At 34.1% G+C, this 16,903-nt stretch overlaps 2 protein-coding genes across 2 annotated transcripts; both read right to left on the reverse strand.

Moving 5' to 3' along the window:
* On the reverse strand, nt 3,225-8,804 carry LOC105155663 (ADP-ribosylation factor 1). Its single transcript, XM_011071577.2, has 9 exons — nt 8,521-8,804; nt 8,281-8,421; nt 8,161-8,199; nt 7,764-7,826; nt 6,173-6,191; nt 4,841-4,952; nt 4,158-4,205; nt 3,864-3,994; nt 3,225-3,522 (listed from the first exon to the last, which is right to left on the reverse strand). The coding sequence occupies exons 2-9, from the start codon at nt 8,381-8,383 to the stop codon at nt 3,489-3,491; spliced, it is 549 nt and encodes a 182-aa protein (XP_011069879.1). The 5' UTR covers nt 8,384-8,421; nt 8,521-8,804; the 3' UTR covers nt 3,225-3,488.
* On the reverse strand, nt 11,567-16,858 carry LOC105155664 (xylose isomerase-like). Its single transcript, XM_011071579.2, has 21 exons — nt 16,621-16,858; nt 16,196-16,282; nt 15,976-16,077; nt 15,752-15,826; nt 15,537-15,666; nt 15,360-15,451; nt 15,102-15,152; nt 14,837-14,913; nt 14,696-14,750; nt 14,475-14,576; nt 14,107-14,158; nt 13,807-13,852; nt 13,678-13,733; nt 12,980-13,031; nt 12,792-12,871; nt 12,618-12,688; nt 12,475-12,515; nt 12,258-12,357; nt 12,104-12,175; nt 11,943-12,020; nt 11,567-11,754 (listed from the first exon to the last, which is right to left on the reverse strand). The coding sequence occupies exons 2-21, from the start codon at nt 16,253-16,255 to the stop codon at nt 11,719-11,721; spliced, it is 1,428 nt and encodes a 475-aa protein (XP_011069881.1). The 5' UTR covers nt 16,256-16,282; nt 16,621-16,858; the 3' UTR covers nt 11,567-11,718.

Here is a 16,903-nt window from a genome sequence, read left to right on the forward strand (position 1 = left end):
TACTGATATTAACAAAAAAAAAACTGAATGAAAATTAATACCTACCCTCGATTGACTAATTACTAACTTATTACAGGTCAAACAATTTGTTTATAATTAAACTACCCTTATAACTGTGAAGATATAATTTCTCATATACATTAACGGGTAAATATAGATTTTTTTTTATTTGTATTTTTGTTAGTATCATTAAATTCGGTGAATTTTGACTAATGAAGGGACTTATTTGTTAGGCGGAAACAAATCTCAAGAATGTTAAATATAATTTTTAAACCACAAGAGGTCTATATTGATGTAGGTCGCACAACTTTGGGATCGGGTCAAGGGACCTGGGGTCGGCTCGCTGAATCCCTTCTCGAACTCCCTACTAGTAGATCATGATAACAGAACGAACGTTAGGCTTGTTGGGTAGCCCCCAGTTAAGGCCCTCCGATGCCTAAATTAGAAAAAAGGGTCGAATGCGATCAAGAGAGGACAAATGAGATCAAGAAAACACAATAAAATGCACCTGCTGAAATATTCATAAATACCAGTATTTATAGTGGTGCGGTACAACATGGTTGAGCGCCACGTGGCATCATTTGGATGATCTGACGTCAGGTGATCCGACGGCTAGGCAAGCGGGCGGGTTCCGTGGATCCGGGTCAGGCGGGTCGGGTCGGGTGACCAGACTCGTGTCTTCATGAGCGGATCTTGCCATTAGTGGTAAATTCCTTTAAACATAGGGGCATTTTGGTTCTTTAATAAATTACCCTCATCATATATATAATTATATCAAATTTAAAAAAAAAAAATTATAATTATCCCTATATTTTATCGTAAGGTGTGATGCAAAATTGGTGATGTGGAAGAATTCATATGGATTAGAGAGTAGAGACCGTTTTTCACATGCATAGCATTCACGTGTATAGGACAGAGATTCCCGAAATTTATGGTCTACCAAGTAACGGAGTGGTCTACATTGTCACACAGCCTACGCCTCAGCTTTCAACATCTGATTTCCGGATAATGTCCCCTTGGCCTACAACTCAGTTTCTTCCGCAAGAATAAGAATAAATAAACATGCAGCGGAACTCTTTCTTCATGATTTTTCAGGTGATATCAGGGAGTTAGTACTCCCCCATTATAAATTTAACTATTTTTTATTTTTGAAAAAGAAGGGACAAGAACCCCGAAAAAATTTCCCACCTTGAACTGGTTTAACTAAGAAAAAACATGCGGCAGAATGACTTTAGTCCCGTGTGTTTTAGACCCTTCAAAATTGTCAGACGGTTTTAGGAAAATGTAACTTTCATCCTTAATATTTATAAGTCAAAAACTATTCTGGTCCGATATTCAGTACTGAAATATAATTAATTATGCAATTGTGCTAGATGTGTATATTGCGGAAGGTGTTTTGTTTGTCTCTTATTTTATTTAAAACTAATCGTTGTGGGACGTCGTTACTACATATATATAATATATATTTTTCACGTTTTAAAATATATTATAAATAAAAGTAAAATATGTAAATTACTACATTATCTATACTATAAAAAAATATCATTTTCTCTCATAAACAGCTATTATGATACCGCAATACCAACTTTATTGTTATATCAATAATACCCCTAAGTTGATTTTTTTTTCTTTGTTGCTTTTTTTCTTTCTTTTTTTTTTTCTTTTTAGTGGTTTATATACTTTTTTATTTATAATTATTTTAAAATAAAAATATTATTTATTATATGCATGCAGGATTTGCGTGCCATGGTGGCTAGTATTAGCAAAAAGAAAGGAACAAAATAATAATTTATTAATTAATGTGATTTTAAAAGGTTGAATAAGTTAGTTATTTTATCATAAAGGCAATTTTGGCGTCACAAAAAATTGGTGGTGGTGGTGTCATTAACCGTTGTTTGTGAGTATAGAAGTGTTTTTCTTTTGATATTAGTATAGATAAAGGGATAATTACACTCTCCTCCCCTAAGGTTTGGTGTAATTACACGTGTACCTCATGTGGTTTGAAAATTACATCTAGCACCCCTGAGGTTTGCTTCTGTCTAACGAATAAGTCCATCTGTTAGTCAAAATTCACTGAATTTATTGATATTAATACAAAAACTGAATGAGAATTGATTATTTACCCTCGATTGACTTATTGTACGTCAAATAATTTTTTTAACTAAACTACCCTTATAACAGTAAAAATTTACCTCATCACATGCATTAACACGTGAAGACGTATGCGGCTAATTTGATCAAAAAAAATATATTTGAACTTTAATAAGTCAATTCGAGATAAATATAGATTTTTTTTATTTTTTATTAATATCAATAAATTCAATAAATTTTGACTAGTACAGGGACTAATTTATTAGACGGGAGCAAACTTTATGAGTGTTAAATGTAATTTTTCAAATCACAGATGGTTCATATGTAATTACACCAAGCCTCAGAGAGGGGAGTGTAATTATCCCTAAAAAAAGATGACTATATTTCTTTACAAGATTAAGACTTTTTGTTTTTTTAAGGTTAATTATACTTAGACCCTCCTAAAAATGTGAAATTATACATCTCCCAAAAAAGTTTTGAAATTACACTTACACTCTTCGAAAATTCTGTATTTACACCTGATTCTCTTCCGTTAGGATGTTAATGAAAAATATTGACATTAACAAAAAAAATAAAAAGAATTACCTAAATCTTTAAATTTTGCCCCTCATTTAACATTTTTATATATAATTTTGTCTTTATAAAAGAATAAATATAATTCATATATATATATATAGATAGATAGATTAATGTTAACATCAATACATGTTTCTGCTTACAAATATAAAATTATTATATGAAAATATCAAATAAGGGATAAAATTAAAAGTTTTATGTAATTATTTACTAAACAGTATTTTTCATCCAAACCCTACGAAATAAGGGTAGAGTGTAAGTAATGCATTTTCAGAAATTGTGTTAGTGTAATTTCAAAATTTATTTTAAAAAAAATATAATTTTATATTTTGAAAGAAAGTCTAAGTATAATTCACATTTTCTTTATAAACCTAGCTATAAATACATGAGCTAGGCTCTTTATTTCAAATAATTTGATTATTGAACGTATATTTTCTTTAAAACAAATAACAATATGTTGGGAACTTACAAATATTTTCTTTAAATACATGAGCTAGGCACACACTGGTTTGTTATCAGTAGTATGTTGCAGTGTAAGAAAAAGCCCAATAACAATATGCAGGGAAGATATAATTTCATTGTATTTCCAATGAATAAATGTATGAAAGGAAACATCACCGTAAAAATAAGATATTAGTAATGTTGGTAAACTTTGAAAATGTAATTTTATATCCACTCGTCTGTTCCAGAAAAATGTAACAAGGGAATCTCCTAAAATACTACTCAAAGACAAACCATAACCAGTAATCGTCAGACTTTTTCTTAGAGATCAGCATTTGACTCAATCACAACAATCATCTGATTCTGATTCTTGGCCAAATCTAACCACCTCCAGCTTTAAGTGTATTACTCAACCTATTCAATTCAAGATGCAGGCAGAGGATAGGTCAGAGAGCAGTGATGTGAATATCAGTTCCATATGTTTGGGAAACAATGGCTGCAGTAGTTGATCTTATAGAAACAGATAATGACTAATGATCTCGTCAATGAATTAGTGGTTGATAGACAAATCGTCAATCATTTTAAGCGAATCAAGAGACTGCATGTGTATTAGAGACGATACTGTTCAATTCAAGGAAAGAAATGAGTGGATACGGGTAACATGTTAAGAGTAGCATATCTAAGCACATGAACAAGTAATTATTTTAAGCGTAAGCAAACATCATGATCACCAATGTAATAGTTAATGAGCTTACCAGTCCAAGCCCTCAAACAGGCCTTCTCCTTTTATTGCAGAAGTTTTAAAAATCGCCCATTGGCGGTTCTTGATCTTGTGCAACTCTAAGGCCTCAGTTATCGCAGCATCATCGAGCGCCCCAGGAAGATCCTGTAAACCAGATAGCAATTAGAAAAGTGGTTTTACTACATGAATGCCTATGATATATTCTGTGGTAGTTCTGAGTAAGGAATGCAGCATTGTTGACAATTAAACATATTACTTAGGTACATTTAATATTTCAAGAGAGAAAATAACATGAAAATACGCAAACCTGTTTGTTTGCAAATAAGAGGACAACAGCACCTTTCAGCTCTTCCTCCTGAAAAGAAACCATTTATATTCCAAGTAAATGTCAGAAAAAGAAAAGTGCATGCAAGTATAGGTTTGGACAGCTGTAGTAAAGCATGGAACTGAATACTACAAGTTTGGCACAGGAACCAATAAAAATTATTATACCCATCAAATCATAGATCGTGAGAAGAACAATGTAGAGCAAGTTCAGAAAACCTAGGCTCAAAAGTTTAACTACTGTATCCAGGGGACCTACTTAAGGGTTCATGTAAGGAACAGGCCTTTAGAAACTCCGAAGTCCAGACCATGCTGACTGCTTGTAGTGAACCAGAATTATGTCTACTGTCTCCAGACAACTTGTTATAACCTTAAATGTTTAATAGAGCAACTAGGAAGATGAACAACAAATCTTAGAAGTCCGTAGAGTTACTGCATAGATGACGGAAATAACATTCTTAAGATTCTTAAAATGTAAAAACATGGCTGCACATAGCCTGGTTAAATGAGTGTTGGGGCTTGATCTGGAACCATTCCTCACAACAGCATTCCGTTGCAAATCTTTCCTGGTGAATCCTTCTTTGGTTTGTTGAAATTGCTTATTATTCAATTACCAAAAGACAAAGAGCAAAAAACTAAACAATTGACACATAAAAGCAGGAGCACCTCCAATATTGCATGAAATTCTTCTTTGGCAACCACCAGCCTGTCAGTATCGCTTGAATCAACAACATATATTATAGCTTGAGTATTGGGAAAGTAGCACCTCCAGTATGGCCTGAGTAGCTCAACAAATAAACAAGCATAAAATGAGTGTCGGCCAAAAGAAGCTGCTATAAAAACAAATGCATCTCAGTGCAAGGCCTAATCAATGTACATATCATCATAGCAAAGATTAAGTGAATATTCAGAATAAGCATAACTCTTAGCTCTAGATTACTTCTGGTATAAGTGAAGAAGTCCCAATAAAGATATGACCAGATACAACTGCTATACCAATTTCACTGCCTAAAACATATGAGAAGATGTCAACTGTTATGAGAATAACATCCAGAATGTCTTTTTAATTCTGAATATGAAAAAAGAAATTCAGAATGCTTTTTCCTGAAACCTTGTTTCTCTGGATATCTAGCTCCATATGTTGCTTCACTTTGAAAATAATCTGTGTAATTATAGGTTAGTGGTGAAAAGAGAATGTAAAACTTATTGATTGTTCTAGAATGCATGAAAGAAATAAATCGGGAAACACACTTTCAGAGAAACAGTAGGGTTTGATTCTCAGTTTGCTTCCACAGAAGTCAAAAGAAATCGGGAAAAGAATTATCTGGACAGAGTTGAAGGATTGTGCTAAAGTTTCCCCTCATTCATTTTGACAGAAGCATACAAATCCTACGGCGAAAACAAAGAAATGATAAACCAGCATCCAGATGTAATTAGGTATCTCCTTGTACTGAAACAGAATCTATGATGTTGAAGAACCAATTGGACTTGGCACAAAGAGAAGATTAACAGATTTGGTCATGGAAAGACAAACCTGACTAAGTTTCTCCAGTACTATAACCGTACCAGCAAGGAAAAAAACAGAAAACAAATGCAACCGACACAAACAAAATGCCATTTTGAGTATTTGACGCCGATTAATTAAATTTATATTCTCTGTGCCCTATCATCAGATTAATATTTCAATATAATTCGGAATAATTCCTTATTGAAGAATGAAACTTAGAACCATGCTTTGTTAAGAGATAGAACAACATGAGGGGAAAAAATTATTGACAAAGTTACAAGGGCAAGTTTTAGAAAGACAGAAGGCTGTCAATATCCTATCTCATTCAACAAGGTCGAGTTTCCTACCAGAAACTGTAAATGACAAAATACTGCACGAAATCTAAAAGCAAACTGCATAGGCATATCATTGTCATGTAAATGCAAGAAAAACTGTTAAACCGGACAAATAAGCACTACAACTAGCAAAGAAAACGGAGAAAACCAATTTACCTGATACTAGTCTGTCCACCTGCCATTAGCAAAGAAAACCTCTATGTTAGGCATAAACATAGAATGACTTCAACCGCAAAAGAAACAGCCAATAGAAGATCAAAAAGTATTGAGGAAAGCATAAGAAATTTGGACAAATAAGTGATAAACATCAGAACTTTCAGAAAACCAAAGAGGCAAAACAAGTAGAATTATTAATTGCTTAAAAAGGCACAACAAAAATAATATGAAACAAATCATGAATATTCATATAGTTTTAGCATAGAGCAAAACTAATAGCAAAACTCTCTAAATTCCCTAAAGATACTATTTGTATGAAATCTGAAGTCAAACCATACAGTTCCACAAACATAAAGACAAAATATCGAATAATAACATCCATGGAGCAATTGGCATCCCCCCCATAAATCATGTAAAGATGCTTAGAATGAGTTGAAGCATGTTTCAGGCTTAATCCTTAACTAGAGGGCAGTAGAGCAGCATGTAGTCCTACTAAAGAGCTGGTGCAATCAAAATCCATCTTCCAGAATACAAGCCCTGGTTCATGGAAGACCTATCTAGAACAAGAATCTCCACGCATGTTTTGGTGCAGCTAATCCAATTTGACCAAGACTACACTCCCAAAAAATCATACAAAATATTAAGCAAAGATTGTCAAACAGACCTTTTTGTACAGTGGAGCAATCAAATCCTCAACTATCCTTTCTCCTTCGAGATCAATTACTCAATGGAAAAGGTTAAGAAATGAAGTAAGAAAGAAACTAACAAATGCTGATTGACGGTGGACAAATTACCTTCCTTTCAGAAGCTCAGCATCTTCAAACCATTTAAGTTTAAGATATGTCAATTAACTTAGTCCTCTGAGTTGTATTACTTCCTATATAAATTTGTTCCGTATCTAGGTGAGAGCATAAATGTCTGTTGTGGTTCCTCAATGAGCTAGACCGCTTCCTACTGAAATCTTCTCGTTCCTCACGGTAGATTATGAATCAAAAAGGAAATAATGGATTAAGGACTTCCCTCAGACTCCCCGTGCTAAGAGCTAAAGGCAAAATCACTAGTATCCAAATGAACCATGACAATAGACCTTATTGCAAGCCTAAAGGAACTAAAATAGCCAAATAATTTCCCATTTGATCCTATAAAGTGCTAAAAAGTTTGATATCAACAAGAATAGTGAAACACTTGTGGTTTCAAAACCCTAAAGCATTTAAGGAAACAAGACCACTAGAAAATCTACAAGTTATTTCTCAATTAGTCATAGTAAATGTTAGCAATAAGGTGGATAATTTTTATACAAGGGATAATAGTAAAAGTAACCACAAAGCAAGAGTCTTCTGCATAATTATTATTAAGGTACCTTCCACTGACCTTCTGTATGAGTAACTCATCCAGACCAGTTCTTTCCCTCGGCAAAATTTTAGACTTCTCGTGATAACAATTAGTTAAAACTAAAAAGTTCTTAAATCCCCACATATTCCAACAAATTTCACTTGTTATCAGGGATGAATAAGCAAATCCAATTAAAATAAAATAACTTCACGCCAAACAAGTTAAAGAATATTGTTCTGAGAAGTGTGGACAAACGTACCTAGATCCCAAACTTGAAACTTTATGTTGTTATATTGCACCGTTTCCACATTGAACCCGATTGCTGCCAAGCAAAGATATAAACTTATCAACAAAGAGAGATACAAGTTCCCATTTTCTCCCGCGTTGGGGTATAATACACAGCATATGCAATCCATCCATCGACTTCAAAATTGATACAAGAAAAAATGAGGTCAAGTGACATCTTAACCCACATGAAAATAAGCTCAGGAGCAGTGAACAACTTCGTGAAAGAGGTATAAAACGTAAATGATCCAAATTATATACATCTTAACTTCTCCTCAAGGTGCCAAAATTATTGAAAAGAAAATGCAATCTTACGATCATCATAGATTATATTCCAGAGGAAAGTGAAAAAGTAACAATGAAATAATTACTTGGAATAGTGGAGACTACTTCACCCATCTGAAGTCGATCTGCAAAACACAAAAATTACAAAAAATCATCACAAAGACGCGAAACACATAAAATGAGAAGGCCAAGAGGAATATTCATACAAAGAATGGTGGTTTTTCCAGCATTGTCAAGCCCCAGAACGAGGATCCGAGCTTCCTTGTTCCCGAACAACGACGAAAACAGCCGCGTAAAAACTATTCCCATTTTTCCCTCTTTACACTTTCAATGTGCTGAATCCAACGCTACACATGAAAAAACACGAAAAACCCAGATCAGATCCGAGCAAAACATCGGCGCTTCCTTATCCTTCCTACAAACGATTGAGAAGAAAGTTACACTACCGCAATGAAGGCTATGATTATAGGGCGAAAGCTAAGTAGAGGAGCATCGCAATTGAGCAGCGGAGGAAAAAGGGAGCATCTCACACTCACAGAGAGGATCGAATAGTTTTGGGGGTTGATTTGAGAATATGAGAAGTAATGGTGGTTAATTTCCTATTACATGAAAGATTCTTGATAATTGGGAGTACAACTTATTATTCTGTAATATAATACGGAAAATTCAATGGAGATTACATACAGATTGTAGCACATGCGGAAAGGAGGAAGAAGGAATGCAGGGCGGGTTATCCGTGGACCCATAAACCCGACCCGGAAAGTATATTGTCCTCACGTTATAAATACTAATATCATCTGCCCAGTGGATGTGTCTACTTATTTTTCTAAATTTATAAATATTATAAAGTTTTTTTTAATTATATTAATACTTATTGATTTATTAAGAGAGAAATAAATAATAAATAAAGATAAAATAATTGAAAGGCAATTATCCCACGTCAGTAATAGGACAAGAGTTTGAGCAATTTATAAGTTCTCTCCGTAACAAGACGTTTTTCATAATAAAACTCCAACATTATATAAAGTCAGAACGGACAATAACTCGAACAACGGAACATCATCGGGTCGTGAACCACATCATTTGGCATTGTTCCCAAGTCCTCGTCTAAGAGCTAATGATGTTGGCAAACGTCTGACATTGATTGCAGAAGAAGAGTTTGAAGACTTATAAGTCACAAAGCCTTTGTTCTCTAGTTATGCTCCTTATCAGGATAAAACGGTGAGACTCCTATAAAACAAGAGCTAATAATACATCAGATAATAAGCACCAATTGAATCGCAAACCATATTAAGAATAAATAATACTTAACAGATTAAAAATATAAACTTAGATAAGAAAAGTGAGATGAGAGACGATATAATTATACAAATAAGAGGCCATTGGAAGTCGTCGTAATAAAAAAATATAAAAGACAGAGAGAAAATCAAAATCTGACATTATCTTTTTAAATAGGAGTAAATAGGGATGAAAATGAGCCGAGCTCGATCAAAAATCTTAATTTGAGCTTGAACTTGAGTTCCCTTACTCAAGCTCGAGCTTGAGCTCAATTAAGGATTTTAAAAAGATATGGATTATTGTACCATTTGGAATACATTCAAAATCTAAATAAGAACCAGGAAGAAAATATTCACAAAAAAATAAAACTAGAATATGAGATATTGACTAATAATTCTAAAATATAGTAAATAAATGCATTCTGTTGTAATGAAATTGTAACGATAAAATTTATATGCATTACAGACCTGGCTCGCTCCAGGCAAATTCAATTCCTCCTCACCCGAACTCGAGGTAACTGATTTCGGAGTTCACTTCCCGAGCTTCACTGATTCACGAGTGAACGAAGCCTAGTGGCTCAGTAGCCTTTCTGTGTCGATTGGGTCCTAGTTCCAGGGCACCCTCGTAAGGTGAAGAGTCGCCTCCCCTTGTACCAAGAAGCAAGTTCAGAACAAAAGGATATTATTAAATATTTACTCACAAAAAATTATCAAAACGTACTAAATTATTGATTAACCTATAGACCAAAATACCATATTCTAATATCATCTAAAACTAAAATATGAGATATTAACTAATAATTCTAATTGACAGTGAATTTTAAATATTTATTTACAAAAAATATATCAAAACTTACTAAACTATTGCTTAAGCTTATTTTTATACAATATAAAAGTATCATATTTTATTATTATATAAATTTTAAATAAGAGATATATTGATTAATAATTCTAATATATGATGAATTTTGAATATAAACTTGATATAACATCGACATACTTAAATAAAATTTATAAAAAAAATGTGATTCGCGAGCTCATAAACATAAAGAATATGACGGGCTCCAGCTAACGAGCGGGCTCGACTCATTTGCACCCTAGGGGTAAATATTATTAACACAGCAATAAACCTATGGTTGTGTTGGCTTGTGAGATGCAATGCATCTCATTCCATTCAATCAAGTCAAGGTAGTATTTGGTTGTAGGAATAATTTTTTTATTCCAAAAAAAGAAAATATATACCAAGCATATTTTATTATTTTCAAGAAAAATATATCATGTCATCTATAATTATTAAATATTTCTTTTTGTCTAACATATTTTACATATTACCTCAACTATCATCGTTATACTTTTATTTCATATTTAATTACATACTAAAAAGAAAAAAAAGAAAAAAGAAAATGAGACTCTCCATCTCATTTTTCTCATTGGGAGGAGATGAGATCACAGAATAACCCAAAATGAGAAGTCAATGTTGACAAAGTTAATACTTTAAAATATAAAACTTTGGATTAAACAAAATATGTTTAATGTGGGGTATATTACATAAAAATCGTATCAAACACCTCACAGAATATACAAGTTTTATATCTATTTTATTAATTTAAAATTTTTCCGACCCGGTTTCAATGCATCCTAAACTCTGACACATATGGACTCACCGTGATAATTGGATCATTTCGATGTCCGTAGTTCAGATAAAATCGTATAGTTTAGAAAAATCTTTAATAGTCACCCTTCGTGCATCATGTATAATTTTTGCTTCCTGATAGTTTTAGGACCGATTTTAACATTTCTTACGATCTACTTGATTTAAGTATCAGAGGGCTATAATTTACATACAAATCTTGATAATATATCAATTGAATCAATATATCAACGTAACAAAAAACGACGAAATTACAATAAATTAATCATATAGAGTTACATAAACACCCAAATATTTGGTGAAATTCCATCAGATGGATTGGGAAAAGATTGGATTTAACTTATGTTGTTTTCCTATTTTGAGTGTCACAATACATTTCTCCAAGAGGAGATTTAAAAAAAATGAATAAATATTAATAAGCTTCATCTGCAATTAATTTTTATAAGCGTGACTTTTACCATTTTAATTACAAAACGTTTTTTAATTATAATTATTTACATTATCTTCGATAAAAAATATCAAGAAAATACTTGTGTGTGTGTGTGTGTGTGAGAGAGAGAGAGATGCATGTAAAATTGTCTGAATACTGAAACCAACACTACATCTCTAATAAACATTCCCTAGCTGATTGATCAAAGTAGTCTTCCCCCCTACATATCACAATGTGTTCATTCTCAGAACAAGAAGAGAATGAAAGGATAGAATCCTGCTGCTATCTACAATGCAGATTGGAATATCATCTCTGCCAACTCCTGCAACATTTCCAACAAAATTCATGTAAACAACACTCCCATATAAATCATATCAGATAAAAATCGGAATAACTTTATCGAATTGACCTGAGAGCACGTTTCGCTAAACTTAGCAAGAGATAACACTATCGATCGATCTGGCACTATGATATGTTCAAAGGTGGAAGAACTGGTACAAATCATGTTACCTGTTTAGCAGAAGCAACTGTGGGTTCACCCCATTCGATTGCCTTCTTCTCAAGAAGATCAAAATCACCTTTTCCAGCCTATAACACAAGTCCAGGTCAACCACCGGAAGCAGAAGGAAACGTGAAATAAACAACGATACATAAGGTAGAAACAAACAGACCTCTATTTGGGCTCCCAATTCTGTGTCAAAACTTTGGTATCTCTGGCGGACTAGCTCACTCAACAAACCATCCTGCTTCAACACAAGGATACCCCTTCTGTTAACGAGAAGAAAGGTTTTCTTCGAGCATTAAGAGAAGTGGAATGAGTATTACCGCAAGTAGCTTAGCAGCATTTCGAAGCCCACGTGCAACAGTATCCATACCAGCAATATGAGCAATAAATATGTCCTCAACATCTGTGCTCTCTCTTCGCCTGTTTAATAGTTACCAGCTTGCATGAATATATCGAGCTAAATAACTGCTCAATTAGCATTTAAGATGCATCATTTTATGTTGATAAAAGCAAAACAGAGGAGGAAATGAAACCTACAATTTTGCATCAAAATTGAATCCACCCGGTGCCAATCCTCCCTATAATGAAGAGATAAAAGGAAAAAAGTTGAAACATGGTTCATCAATTTAGTTTAAGTCAATTTCTCTGTAATACACGGTTAAGACAAAGATTTGACATACATTTTTAATAACGGAGAGCATAACCAATGTTGCCTCTGATACATCCATCATAAACTGGTCGGTATCCCAACCTGCAAGAGGGCCAAAGTTTAGGGTTAAAACTTGTCGTCATAAAAAAACGTGAGGTGTTGATATTAGTAGGATAGCTCAGCAGAGTCGCCTGTAGCTAAATACCAATTTGAGGGTCGCCAGTGTTGGCGTCAATGTTCCCCAGTAGACCATTAATTCTTGCAGTCTCGAGCTCATGATGACAGCTGCAGTTCCCCGAAGGTTTTTAGGTATAATAAATATATTAATGCCTGAATGATGTAAAGCAAACTATTTCCTTAACTTGTTAGTTTCCGGAGCAGATAGTAACAAACCTGTGACCGGATAGAGTTGCATGGTTGCACTCGATGTTCAGCTTAAATTCATCTGCACAAGAGACGAGGAAAAGAATAAATTGAAAATACATATGCTGAAATTGCACAGTCTATTGCATTCCCACCCAACTAGGTGATCTTTCATGATGAGGGAAACCAATTTTCTTGAGTAATAACAACAAGTAATGGATCATTTGATGGTGAAGGATGCCATAAGAACAGGTGAATCAGCTAAATTTGAAAAAGAAGGCAAAACTGGAGATAGCTGACTTACTTCGATGATTCTGTTATGTGAATTTAACAATTCAGATTGGACGTTCTAACATTGCGGGAACTCAAGTTTCAGACGTGCCTCAAAATTTCCTATGCAACATGTTCTTTGCATCACAAGGATGCAGCAAAAAACTAGGATCTTTCCAGTTTTTGATCTCATTTTCCCACAAACCAACGGAAATGAAGTTGAATTTTCTTGATTAAATTATGTCTACCGGCTTGAGTTTACTAAAAACCTTTTATTTCCTTGGATGTGTCGAAACTTGAAAACATCATCAAACAAGTAAGAACACGAAGAAAGAAGTTTCACTACCAAAATTTTCTCACCCATATAATTTAATTCCACATATCAAGTAGTTATTCCTGTCATAGGGTGCATTAGAGAACACAAGACTGACATGTTTTAAATTACAGTGCAAAATTACCGATTAATCCATATTTACGAAGGAAGTTAGCCGCTGTTGCAGCATCCCAATCATACCTGCGATGATTAACATACATTAACTAGGCTGAAAACTTAAAGATGGTGAACATAATAATTGACAGGAACATACTGGTGCTTTGTAGGTTCCTGGGGCTTAGGTTCAATGAGCAGTGTTCCTGGAGAGGAAAAAAAAAGGATAAATCACTATAAAACAATAGAAGAAAGAAAAAAGGTGAGCCTTGTTTAGACAGTGTATCATCAACAATAATGAATCACAAAGGACTGAAATGAGAAACAGAGAACATTTGAATAATAGAAATGTATATGATCTCTTGCAAAGCATTATGTCAATCTGTGTTACGATTTGTATTATCTTTCAACTCATAGAAAATGTTACTCATGGCCTACACAAAGTAGAGAAGAAAAGTACCGTTGAATCCAATTTTCTTCTTATAGGCAGCTGCAGCTTCAAGAAAACTTGCCTGCAACGATAACGTAACCATATAGTTCCAAAAAAAATTGCGAAAGACAAATTACGAACATAGTGAGGGCACATTGTTTCACCAAAAACACCCATATTTGAGCATGCATCCTCACTCACATAATATAATCAATTACTTCGTATTACAAAAATAAACATGCTTCATCTTACATTAGGCCACAACAGTTCTAATCATATTTTAAGAAGAAAAATTCTACCAACTTATTATAATTATATTTCTCCGAAACGTTAACTCAATATAAAGAAACATGATTATGAAAAGGATGCAGAAAGCACAAGTAACAAAATAATCTTACCATGTGATTGAGCTCTCTTTCCATATCTGTGTTCAAAAGAGACTGATAACCTTCACGTCCACCCCAGAAGACATAATTTTCTCCACCTAGATAATGTGTAACCTATATGCACAAAGTGGAATGTGAAACATAATACAGAGAAAAAAAGAGAAGGCAAGCCACCGAACATGCATCTAATGTTTTCTAGAAAGAGAACATGACCAGATCAATCAACCACCAACCTCCATGGCTTTCTTGACTTGTGCTGCAGCATATAAATATACTCCTAGTTCAGAGCTGTAAACCAACAAATCAGAACATCAGTCCCGCAGTGTAAAAGTTTATGGATCATCACATTAAGTCAGAGATATAAAATGAGTTACCTAGTTGCACCACCATGCATGTATCTGGGGTGGTGGAATAACTGAGCTGTACCCCACAAAGGACGAATCTTTGTCCCCTGATGTTAACACAAAGAGAGAGTAGAGATGACCATCGTACAAGTAGTAATAGAATCATGTATTCTTCTGTACAGAAACTCCCAAATGAAAGACAATTCTCTTCATTGGCATAAATTCTTTTGTAATACATCTTAGATTTCTCGTTCATATCTTTTGAAAAACAATTGTCTTCATTGGCATAAATTACCTGAAGTTCTTTGGCAAGAGCTACCACTTCATCCAGGTTTGCGTTGGTTTCCTACAAGGAAAACAAATAAATATCAGATTCTAAGTAATGAAAATTAGAGCTATTTAAACTAATAAAATACCACTAGAACACTAGAGTACCATTTCCATTTTATTTTGGAAATACTGCAAACGACCACTGACTGCCTTGATTGGTAAAGATGAGCCCCAAGTAGTACAAAATCTATGAAACTAATGTAACTATTGTGTATTCACTGACCTCAATTGTTTTACCATCTGGAGCAATATCCTTGTCATGGAAACACCATCTGTCTACGCCAAGCTTTTCAATAAACTCAAAGTTTGCCCTCACTGAATCATCAAGCCAGAAATTTCAAGTAACAACATTATTTCAAATAATAACATCCAGGAACCAAAATTTTTCGGAGAACCGTACTTCTTCTTTTTGCCATTGCCAAGGAATTAGTGCCATCTTCCCATGGCCACATCTTTGTGGGTGCACCAAATGGATCGCCACCTGTTCCACGGAATGTATGCCAAAATGCAACGCTGAACCTCATCCAATCCTATAATAAATCAGGGGGTTCATATATCTTCCCATATTATCCTGGATTACTTGAAACCACACAACACGATTGAATAAAAGCTCACCTTCATTTTTTTTCCAAGAATCTCCTCTTCAGCATTATACCACTTAAAAGCAAGAGGATTCTTACTAGAAGGACCCTACATTATAAAAGGAACGAAATCATCATACAAACTATATCCCATTTTTCTTCAACCCAGGAATTTCAATATGATAACTATTTTCCTTTTGTTTTCTTCAACCAAGGAATTTGTTATCAGGAATAGCAGAAAAACATTAAAAAATTTACCTCATACTTGATCTTCGGAATGCCTGGGAAGAACTCCCCTTTCCACTCATCAGTAGCACAATCACTTCCAAGATGCGCGGGACATGTAGGTGGCGCAGCCATCTACTCTCATTTTTATTCGGTTCATAATCCCACACAAAAGTAACATAAGTCCCAGCAGGAAACATACATACATATTACAGATAAATCAATCATATGAGCTGAAAGATAGTATCTTTACCACTAAATTAGAGACAACATTGAGAGAAATAAGCAGCAACAAGAACTTGGCACTCTTCATTTCAATCTTCTCAAGCAAACAGAACCTCTGCAGCCGGAATCAGAAACCAACATGTAAACCATCAATTTCTGACAATAATTTTCCAACAAAATTCACGCAGTGGCCCATCATCACGCATAAAAACAAAAATTTGTCCATCAAAACTAAATCTTTGAAAACCCCATCACCACTTGATTATAAACCCATCACCAAACAGCTCTCTCTTCCCAAACACACATTAAAACATACATCTAACTAAAACCTTTGCATAAATTATCAAAAAAACACACACTTGGTTCACAGTCGTGCACGTATTCATCTGAAAACATGTTCCTATTACATCTAGATTATACATATTGATGACAGAAGGCTGAGAAAGAACTTACAGAGAGAGATAGACGGGTAGTTGAGTTTTCAGCCAAAATACAAGTACTCCCACCGAGAGCAGGCAACAAAGTATATATATAGCATTAAAATCTCCAGGAGTATTTTGGTAATTCAGTGCAAAGAACGATCCTTAAAAACGGGGGTATCATGATATGGATTATGACTCTGCCTCTCTCTTCTCCCTCTCTCTCTGGCTACCGTATCTCTCTTTTCTCTTTTTCTTTTATTTTTCTACGGTATTGTGTGTGTATATATATAAGTATCTATATATAAGTTAATAGA

This window comes from Sesamum indicum, linkage group LG2 (assembly GCF_000512975.1).
Source record: "Sesamum indicum cultivar Zhongzhi No. 13 linkage group LG2, S_indicum_v1.0, whole genome shotgun sequence".
Lineage (NCBI taxonomy): Eukaryota > Viridiplantae > Streptophyta > Magnoliopsida > Lamiales > Pedaliaceae > Sesamum > Sesamum indicum.

Bases quoted from the DNA above. Each gene is read 5' to 3' on its own strand.
- LOC105155663 (XM_011071577.2), bottom strand. From the start codon at position 8,383: ATGGGAATAGTTTTTACGCGGCTGTTTTCGTCGTTGTTCGGGAACAAG. The intron at 8,200-8,280 runs GTATGAATATTC...TGTGTTTTGCAG, and splicing joins TGGAAAAACCACCATTCTTT to ATCGACTTCAGATGGGTGAA. The intron at 3,995-4,157 runs GTTTGCGTATTT...TCTGGTTTACAG, and splicing joins TCTTATTTGCAAACAAACAG to GATCTTCCTGGGGCGCTCGA.
- LOC105155664 (XM_011071579.2), bottom strand. From the start codon at position 16,255: ATGAAGAGTGCCAAGTTCTTGTTGCTGCTTATTTCTCTCAATGTTGTC. The intron at 14,577-14,695 runs GTTGGTGGTTGA...TTGTGCATATAG, and splicing joins AAGTCAAGAAAGCCATGGAG to GTTACACATTATCTAGGTGG. The intron at 11,755-11,942 runs GTAACATGATTT...GAAATGTTGCAG, and splicing joins CAGTTGCTTCTGCTAAACAG to GAGTTGGCAGAGATGATATT.